This window comes from Erinaceus europaeus, chromosome 14 (genome assembly GCF_950295315.1).
Source record: "Erinaceus europaeus chromosome 14, mEriEur2.1, whole genome shotgun sequence".
Classification (NCBI taxonomy): Eukaryota; Metazoa; Chordata; class Mammalia; order Eulipotyphla; family Erinaceidae; genus Erinaceus; species Erinaceus europaeus.
The window spans coordinates 99,245,696-99,256,321 of NC_080175.1; the positions used below are offsets into that span (position 1 = coordinate 99,245,696).

General features: G+C 46.8%; 1 protein-coding gene across 1 annotated transcript in view; it reads right to left on the reverse strand.

Annotated features, from left to right (window-relative positions):
* The window catches only part of DCBLD2 (discoidin, CUB and LCCL domain containing 2), a 135,882-nt gene extending 126,621 nt beyond the window's left edge, over positions 1–9,261 (reverse strand). The window contains exons 1-2 of the mRNA XM_060171012.1: positions 9,209–9,261; positions 5,765–5,892 (exon numbers count right to left, since the gene is read on the reverse strand). Coding sequence (XP_060026995.1) covers positions 5,765–5,892; positions 9,209–9,261 — 181 coding nt within the window. The remainder of the gene's footprint in view (positions 1–5,764; positions 5,893–9,208) is intronic.
* Between the last annotated feature and the right edge of the window lie 1,365 nt (positions 9,262–10,626).

Consider the following 10,626-nt stretch of genomic DNA (forward strand, 5'->3'; position numbering starts at 1 on the left):
CACACCTGAAGTCTCTGGTCACAGTCTGAAGTGAAGCATGCTGGGGTGGCACTCGTGTTGATTAGGTTGCGATCCGCAGATGCAATATTATTTGATTTGAATTGAGAGCAGCATGCAGAAAAGTGGGCCCCACCCTAAGGTTCCAGGACAGGGGGAAATATAGGCTCCATAGTGGAAATGTGAGGTTCCTGTTGTCTTAGGGTTCAAGAAGACAATGGGTTGTTATTGTCACATTATTTGGTGATAGGGTTAACTCTGGAATGTCCCTTTGGTAGGGTTTGGGGTATAGTACCCAGCATCTTGTATATAGTTGTGCTATTGGCTGCTTCTGTTCTCCCTGGTCTAGGCTTTTGGGAGAGAACATGAACCAGATAGGCTTAGTGTTCTTCAGGGCCTAGAAAACAGCTCTCCAATGAAATATAAAAAATTTCCTAAAATACCCACTTCAAACGGTGGCTTTTTTACTCCATCACTTTTCTTAGGCAGGTCCCAAATCCATCAGCTCTAGGTGTCTCTATCAGAGGTTATTTCTCTCTCACATCATCAAAGAAATCTGGTTAAGCGTTGGTATAGTATGTCTGGTAGAAGGTCTGTTTTGAGCATTCTCTCCACCCATATCCAAAAGAAGTTTTAACTATGAGGGATTTAGAAAGTTTTCTTGTTCTTTTTTTTTTTTTTTTTTGCACTACAAATCCACTGCTCCTGGAGGCCATCCCCCTACCCCCATTTTGTTGCCTTTGTTGTTGTTATTCTTGTTATTGCTGTCGTTGTTGGGTAGGACAGAGAGAAATGGAGAGAGGAGGGGCAGACAGAGAAGGGGAGAGAAAGACAGACACCTGCAGACCTGCTTCACCGCCTGTGAAGTGACTCCCCTGCAGGTGGGGAGCCGGGGGGCTCGAACCGGGATCCTTACGCCGGTCCCTGCACTTTGCGCACCTGCACTTAACATGTTGCACTACTGCTCCCACCCCCCAGTTTTCTTGTTCTTTAAACATTCCTTCTGTTCATTTAGCAAACATTTATTAAGCATCTATTTACCTAGTGTCAAATACAACTGAAACCAAACAAGGCAGTAAGAGCACAAAAGGTTTCATACACCCAGAGTCTGAATATAACAGATATGAGTGCTAGCCTGGAAGTTCAAAGGCACACGTGCTCAGGCACAGTCAACACACAGTGATCATGAAACACACAGAGAGATTCTGTTTCACATCAGGAAGAATGTCTTCCATCAGCAAAATAGAGGTGATCAGTTTTGGAGAGGTTATGGAGAAAGGAACTCTGTGCTACTGCTGGTGGGGATGCAGACACATGCAGCCACTGTGGAAAGCAGTTTGGAGAGCCCTCAAAGAAAAATGGAGACACCCGATGCCCCAGCAATAACACACTTAGGCCTTATTGGGAAGATACGAAAGCACAACTCGGAAAGGCCATGTGCACCCCCCCTGCTCACTGCTGCATTACTTACAGTGACTAAAGATGGGAAGTGACCTTACTGCCCATTGGTCTAACCAAGTGAGGGGAGATGGAAAATGATTGTTGAAAATTCTAGCTAACGTTCATATTAGTAAGATAGAAATTTGGGGAGTCGGGTGGTAGGTAGTGTAGCGGGTTAAGCATATGTGGCACAAAGCGCAAGGACCAGAGTAAGGATCCCAGTTCAAGCCCCCGGCTCCTCACCTGCAGGGGACAGTGGAGAAAATGGCCTCGTGTCACAAGTGCAGGGGACAGTGGAGAAACCGTCCAGGTGGGGGATTTTAGGCGGCGGGAGGCCGGAGGCTCAGGGAGGCTCCCTCCACTGACCTATCTGGCCCGGGGCCTGTGGTCCTCAGAACAAAGGTCTCTGTGTTTCTGTCTCAGTCCCACGAAGGCCCGAAGGTCACAGTGGCAGCTCTGTGGGAGGGGCTGTCATTCTGTCCACACCACAAGCCTCAGCCAGGGTGTTATTTATTTATTTATTTATTTATTTTTTCTTCTTTAATTCTAGTCTGTCTCAGTTTTGCCAAGAAGGAAAGAGAGCAAGAATTGCAGGGTTTTGAATATATATATATATATATATATATATATATATATATATACATACATATATATATGTATATATATATTTTTTCCTTTTTCTTTTTTTTTTTTGCCTCCAGGGTTATCACTGGGGCTCAGTGCCTCCACCATGAATCTACTGTTCCTGGGGGCCATTTTTCCTATTTTGTTGCCCTTGTTGCTGTGCTTATTGTACTTGCTATTGTTGTCATAGCTGTTGATGTTGTTGGATAGGACAGAGAGAAATGGAGAGAGGAGGGGAAGACAGAGAGGGGGAGAGAAAGACAGACACCTGCAGACCTGCTTCACCGCCTGGGAAGCGACTCCCCTGCAGGTGGGGAGCCGGGGGCTCGAACCGGGATCCTTACGCCGGTCCTTGCGCTTGGCACCACATGCATTTAACCCGCTGTGCTGCTGTGTCGCATCTCTTAGTCTCATGAATGCTCTGCAGGTCTTAGAACAGTCACCTCTGGGAGGCGCTATTGACCTAAACCTGGAGTAACACCCCCCCCCCCCCCAGTGCACCTCACCCCTCCCTCACAGGCCGCTGCCCTAACTGCTGAACTTTACTGCTTGGGCACAGCCTCAAAGGATGTCTCCACTCCCAACACCGAGGGCGGACAAGCTATCACCCCGATTCCAGAACCAGGCACCACAAGAGAACTGCCCAGCAGTCTCTCTGACACACTCAGATGCACAATTCCCCCACAGAATACGGATGAACTGAGTGGCACATCAAGACATGTAAAAAGACGCTGGATATCTCTCTCGCAGATGCTTCAAGATTAAAGTCTTGTCTGGGTTAATTTTGGAGGTGGTATTGTCGAGAGGCAGGAGGGACCTGCAAGGGCCCCGACCAGAAAGTGGGAGTGGCAACAGGTGTGGCTTGGAAAGGTGGAGGCAGGGGCCTGGGTGTTAAAAGTCACACCTGCGAGTCTCTCTCCCCGCTCAGATATCATGATGTGACTATCAACTCCCTCCCTCTCTCTCTCTCTCATGTCCTAACAAGTGAATGTTCTCAATTTTCCCAAATAAGATTCCTGAAAATCATGCTCTCTCCTCAATTCTTTTTTGAGGTAATGCATGACAAACTTAAAAAAAATTTTTTTAAAAATATTTATTTACTTATTCCCTTTTTGTTGCCCTTGTTTTTTTATTGTTGCAGTTATTATTATTGATGTCGTCATTGTTGGATAGGACAGAGAGAAATGGAGAGAGGAGGGGAAGGCAGAGAGGGGGAGAGAAAGACAGACACCTGCAGACCTGCTTCACCGCCTGTGAAGTGACTCCCCTGCAGGTGGGGAGCCGGGGGCTTGAACCGGGATCCTTATGCTGGTCCTTGCGCTTTGCACCACGTGCGCTTAACCCACTGTGCTACAGCCCCACCCCCCGACAAACTTTTTTTTAATGTTGGGGAAACAAGTGTCGGCTCTCACACACCTGTAGCTACTTTGGGGGGAAGTGTGGTAGATTCTCATATAGGTATAATTTTCACTTGGTGACTGATTTTGAGATTTTTATGTTTGCATCCATTTTTTGTCATTAACATATCTTCTTTAGTTTTAGTTCCAAATTAGTCTAGACGTTTTGGGCAGGAGGTGTCTGTTGTGTGTTTTTTCTTTTTCTTAGTGAGTTATGACAGTTTTTTCTTTTTTTTTAAATCCTGAATGTAAATTCTTTGCCAGAAAAATGTAATAAAACATTTTCTTCCATTATCAAGTATCTCACCCTTTACTTCTATTAATAGTCTTTAAAAAAATTATTTATTCCCTTTTTGTTGCCCTTGTTATTTTATTATTATTGATGTCATCATTGTTAGATAGGACAGAGAGAAATGGAGAGAGGAGGGGAAGACAGAGAGGGGGAGAGAAAGACAGACACCTGCAGACCTGCTTCACCGCCTGTGAAGTGACTCCCCTGCAGGTGGGGAGCCAGGGGCTCGAACCGGGATCCTTACGCTGGTGCTTGTGCTTTGCGCCATGACAGAGTCTTTTAAAGGGCAAATCCTCACAGTTTTACTGGAGTTCAGTCACTAGGACATTCCACAGTAGCAGTAGCTATAGGTGTGACTTAGAAAGGAAGAGAAGGCAGGACCATGGGAAAAATTAGACAGATAGATTATCTACCTATTTATATCAATAGTAGCCAACCTTGGGAAAACCACTGCAGTTTCCGGTGGAGGGAATGGGGGACACAGAGCTCTGGGGGTGGGAGTGGTGTGGAATTGAACCCCTGTTATTCTATAATTTTGCAAATCAGTATTAAATCATGAATAAAAAATCTGAAAAGATAAAAAGCAATCTTTCTTTCCCTAACTAAAGGCCAGAAACATTCTTCTCTGTATTTTTTCCTAGACATTTTATGTTGTTTGCTTAGATGCCTCACTACAGTGCCTTTTCTTTACTTTTTTAAATTTATTATAAAAAGGAAACATTGACTAAACTATAGGATAAGAGGGGCACAACGCCACACAGTTCCCACCACCAGAACTCCGTATCCCACCCCCTCCCCTGACAGCTTTCCCATTCTCTATCCCTCTGGGAGCATGGACCCAGGGTCGTTGTGGGTGAGAGGTCTGGCTTCTGTGAGGAAATGAAGAGTTACAGCTTTTTTTTTGTGTTTTTTTTTTGCCTCCAGGGTTGTCACTGGGACTCAGTGCCTGCACTACAAATCCACTGCTCCTGGAGGCCATTTTTATTGCCTAGGACAGAGAGAAATTGAGAGGGGAGGGGAGATAGAGAGGGGGAGAGACCAAGAGACACCTGCAGGCCTGCTTCAGCGCTACTGAAACCTCCCCCTGCAGGTGGGGAGCTGGAGGCTGCAACAGGAGTTTCTGAGCTTAGTGCCATGTGCGCGTGGCCCCGTGTGTCACCACGACTCTCATCACAAGAACGCATCGCCTCGAGGTAGTATCTGTACTTTTATTTTTTTTTTTACCAGAGCACTGGTCAGCTCTGGCTTATGGTGGTGTCGAGGAGCCTCAGGGAGCCTCAGGCATGAGAGTCTCTTTGCATAACCATTATGCTGTCTATCCGCCGCCCCCAGTATCTCTACTTTTTATCCTTAGTTCCAAACAGTCTCTAATACTTTATTCAGAGCTTATTTTTGTACTAACAAAGAGAACAGGTAGTTTGTGCCAAGCATCTGCCTTCCTTCTTAGTCGCCTAAAGAGGAAGTAACTCTGGGATCAAGCCAAAGTTGGGTTTCCTTACTCTTTTTGGTGAGAATAGTTTCTTTTTATTTTAATATTTTTAAAATTTATTTATTAGAGAGAGACAGAGACATTAAGAGGAAAGGAGGAGATAGAGAGAGACGGAGAGATACCTGTAGACCTGCTTCACCATTTGCGAAGCTCTCCCCCTGTAGCTGGGGTCTGGGGGCTTGAACCTGGGTCCTTACGCACTGTGATGTGAGCGCTTGACCAGGTGCACCACCACCCGGCCCCCAGTAACATGCTTTGAGCAACTGTATGTAGGACTCAGATTCTTATGAGTTTCAAATTTGGTCTTTTTGTAAAATCCCTCAGCTCCAGAAAAAAAAAAATGTTCTTAGCCCCAAGTTAAATTGATTTCAGTTTTTTTTTTAAGTTGCCTTTCCAGTGACATAAAATTCAGAAGACAGCGTTAGCTACACTGGCCCCTCCGCATGCAGAATCAGGAAGATGGTTTCCATCGCTGAATCATTTCTTCCCCCACTTGTGATGGGTGAGACTGCTTGCCATGCTAACGCTGAGTCTGGGCCAGCTTGTCCTCCAGACTGACCGCGACCTTCCTGGACTGTTTCTGGGACAGCAGCCGCCTCCAACCTTGGCACGGCTGGTCCTTCTGGCTGGGTAGTCGTCTGCGTGTTCTCAGACTGCCCTGACAAAGACCACAGACTGGGTGGCTCCCAGAACAGGGATTATTTCCTCTTAATTCTGGCGGCCGCAGTTCTAAGCCCAAGGTGTGGGTTCTCCCTGAGCCCCTCTCTCTGGCAGGCGGGCGGGCAGGCGGGCGCCTGGGTGCCTTCTAGCGGGCCCCTCACAGCCTCTTGCATCTGGGCAAGTGCACTGCCGGCAGAGCTGTACGTGGAGACTCATTAAAAAAAAATTTAAAAACTTGGGGACGAGGTGGTGGCGCACCGGGGTTGAGGGCACATGTCACAGCACACAAGGTTCCAGGTTCGAGCCCCCGGTCCCCACCTGCAGGAGGAGGAAACTTTATGAGTGGGGAACCAGAGCTGCAGGTGTCTCTCTGTTTCTCTTTCTTTCTTTCTTTCTTTCTTTCTTTCTTTCTTTCTTTCTTTCTTTCTTTCTTTCTTTCTTTTAAATATTTATTTATTCCCTTTTGTTGCCCTTGTTGTTTTATTGTTGTAGTTATTATTGTTGTTATTGATGTCGCTGTTGTTGGATAGGTCAGAGAGAAATGGAGAGAGGAGGGGAAGACAGAGAGGGGGAGAGACAGACAGACACCTGCAGACCTGCTTCACCGCCTGTGAAGTGACTCCCCTGCAGGTGGGGAGCCGGGGGCTTGAACCAGGATCCTTATGCGGGTCCTTGCGCTTTGTGCCACAGTGCGCTTAACCTGCTGCACTACTGCCCGACTCCCGTTTCTCTCCCTTTCTAGCTTCCCCTACGCTCTCAATTTCTCTCGATCTCTAGCCAACAATAAATAAATAAATAAAGATGATAGAAACAATTTAAAAAAGAGAACTTTCACGTGACGTCAGTCTGGGGTTTTAGCAAACTCAGGGTTTATTACATCGTGGTATTGGGTTCAGCAAAATAGGCCAAGGGACAAAGATCAGCTAGATCTCGGCAGCTAGATATCATGGCAGCAGAATCATGAGTCTTAGGCTAGTTACCAGCCTTGGTTACACGTGTTTGGGTCCTGGGGGGAGCAGTGGCAGGTCCCAGGCACCGACTGAGAGGAGGGCGGTTTCCAGCAGACACTCACTTAAAATGAGTGGCTAAGAAAGCCGTGGTCTGTATACACAGTGGAATACTACTCAGCTATGAAAAATGGTGAATTCACCTTCTTCACCTCATCTCGAAACCATGAGAAGTGAGATCAGCCAGAAAGAGAAGGATGAGTGTGGGAAGACCTCACTCATGGACAGAAGTGGAGACATAAGAACAGAAGGAGAAACACTAAGCAGGACTTGGACTGGAGCTGGTGTATTGCAGCAAAGGGGGGTGGGGGTGGTGTCAGGACCCAATTTTTTAAAAAAATTATTCAATTAAAAATTATTTATGATTATTTTTATTTTCTTTCTTACCTTCAGGATTATTGCTGGGACTCTGTGCTGGCAACACAAATCCACTGTTCCCAGTGGCCATTTCTTCAGTTTCATAGGGTAGGGCAGAGAGAAATTAAGAGGAGGGGAGATAGAGAGGGAGAGAGGAGGATAGACACCTGCAGACCTGCAGACATATTCACTAGCATGTGCTAAGTATTGTGGTAAAAATACAGCAGGAGAGGCGTCGGCTGGTGGCACACCTGGTTGAACGCACATGTTACAGTCCACAAGGACCTGGGTTCAAACCTCAGGTCCCCATCTGCAGGGGGAAGCTTCATGAGTGGTGAAGCAGGGCTGCGGGTGTCTCTCTGTCTCTCTCCCTTTCTATCTCCCCCTCCCCTCTCTATTTCTGGCTGTTTCTATCCAATAAATAAAGATAATAAAAAACGATTCTTTAAAACACAGCAGGAGAAGTAGTGCTGCTTTTGTTTGTTTTTGCCTGAGGCTATTACTGAGACTCTGCCTGTGTGACTCCTTTGCTTCTGCTGGACTCACCGATTTATTTCAGACAGAAGAAGGGGGCTGGAGAAGGAGGCCTCTCACCACACTTCCCTGCTGCTTGTGGAGATGACTGACTTCATGATGCTCATGTGTGGTGGCCAGGGACTTGAACCCAGGACTGTGTGCTTTGCCAGGAGAGCCAGCTCCCTGCCCATGCTGAGATTCTAAATGGTACAGTTAAGGCCAATTCTGTTGGAAAGACTAGATTTGAACGAGAACTTATGGAGACTAGTGAATTTATTCGATTGCTATTTGGAGGAAAGAGATGTTTCTCATAAACAGTCGTTACTTTTTTTTTAAAATCATTAATGATTTAATCACTAACAAGATTGTAAGATAACAGCAGTACAATTCCAGCTGTCTGTCTTTCCCTCTCTGTCTCCCCCCCCCCCATTTCTCTCTTTATAATATTGCAGGCTCCTTTTGCCTTGTAAAGTAATACAGTCACAGGTTCCAGAGATTAGGGCATCAATGCCTATGGGGTCATTATTTAAAAAAATTTTTTTATTAGTGATTTAATAATGATTACCAACATTGTAAGATAACAAGGGTACAATTCCACACACAGTTCCCACCACTAGAGTTCCGTGTCCCACCCCTCCATTGGAAGCTTCCCTATTCTTTATCCCTCTGGGAGCATGGACCCAGGATCTGTCCTATCAAACAACGAAGACAACAATAACAACAACAACAACAACAATAAAAACAACAAGGGCAAAAAAAGGGAAAATAAATAAAAAATAAAAATAAAGAAGAATTAGACTTCTAGTAGTGACTTTAATAGACAGTAGATGCAAGAATTTTTCCCTGTAAGAAGTAATGAAAATTGAAAGATTCTATTTCTCAACCGCAGAAAGGTCACATTTTCTTTGCAATTCATAAGTTGATAGATTATAGATTATTTATTTTTTATTGTTGGATAGAGAGGGGGTGAGGGAGATAGTGAGGGAGAGAGGCAGAAAGACACCTGCAGCCCTGCTTCACCACTTGTGAAGCTTCCTCCCTTGCAGGTGGGGACCAGGGGCTTGATCATGGTCCTTGCGCACTGTAGTGTGAATGTTTAACCAGGTGCGCCACTTCCTGGCCCGGATAGACGTTTTTTTATATACAAAACTTAAAATTAGACAAAAAATAAGCATAGAAATAAAATTGAATTTGACTGTACCTGTTCAGAGAGGAGTTGATGGCCTGTTGGGATGGTAGTGAGGAGAGAAGGGGAAGACCAGCTTTAGGGCTTTGGAGAAGCCACCAATAAATAAATAGAGTGTGTAACCCGATAATAAATAGAGTGTGTCCGGAGCGAACCACAAGCCTCTCTTCCGGGGTCACTGGATGGCCGGCCCCTTCTAGCAGGACAGCCTGCCCTCCCTGCCCACCTGCTGCTTGTCCTCACCGTAGTGTGATGCCTTGGCTGTGTCGTGGGGAGCTGAGCAAGGCCAGGCTCATGACGGGTAGTCCAGGCTGTCCTGAGGGAGAGGGAGGGCTGCGGACCCCATGCAGCACCCCTCTACCTGGGTAGCACCCGTTAGCCACAGAAGTGGCCTGGCCCTTTCCCCTCTTATACTCACACTGTAGAAAGTGCCTGGTGTGATCACTGTCACCTCCCTCAGGCACGAGCCCTCCTGTGGCCTCCCCAGGACCTGCCCTCACTGCAGAGCAGCCATGGTGGGGACTCCCCACTCTCTGAAGGGAGGCTGGTCAGCCTGCTCTGCCCCTCGAGGAAGACGGGTCCTGATGTGAGAGCAGCCTGGAATGTTCCCAGCTGTGACCATGGCCTGTGAGCTCAGACTGACAGGGACTCAGAGGCCACACAGGCTCTTGTGCTAAATAGAAATATACATGGGCCCCAGGTCAGATTGATGGGGTTAATAGTTCATTGTATTTATATATTTTCTTCAAGTTTAGGAGCTACTCTCTGTCCTAATCCAGCTTTCTGGTCCTATTCACAACTCTGACACCATCTTCTCAGACAATACTTTTAGTCCACCTGTATGTTAGCTATTGGGCTCAGGCAAAAATGACTAAAGTCATGGGCCACAGGCAACATACAAAAATAGCCTTCCTAGCTTCTTCCTACACGAAGAGCCCTAGTTTCACTTGCTCTATTCCTACCTTTAGGTTCCTGTTTATTAAAGATGTTGTCTGCTTTATCTCTTACCACCTTCTAGCCACCAAGTTGCAGATGCTGCCATGACACCATCCTGACCTCCCTGGGCAGACACCCTCACCATGTGTCCTGGAGCCTCCCCTCCCCAGAGCCCTGCCCCACTAGGGACAGACAGACACAGGCTGGGGGTGTGGATCCACCTGCCGACACCCATGTCCAGTGGAGAAGCAGTGACAGAAGCCAGAACTCCCACCTGCTGATCCCCATAGAGAATTTGGGTCCATGCTCCCAGAGGGATAAAGAACAGGGAAGCTTCCAATGGAGGGGATGGGACAGGGAACTCTGGTGGTGGGAACTGTTCCCCTGTGATCTTACAATCTTGTTCATCATTATTAAATCACAAATGAAAAAGAAAACAAAAAGAAAATGCATGATGTGATGTTTGGAAAAGTGTGGGACTTGTCCTTGAGACCCTGCTGGGACCTTTCCGTGGTCTCCCAGCGAAGACTGGTGAAAGGCCTGCTGTCCACTGTCCTTCAGCCTCACCACTTGCTAGGGACGCCATGTAAGGGCACAGCTAGGTGCCGGGCTTGGGATACATCCTGACGGGGTGGCGGGATGCTTGGCACAAAGAGCTGATGTGACTGAAGGTCTGGGTCTACACACAGAAGAGGAAGACCTAGCTCTTCTCCTGATGGGCCAGG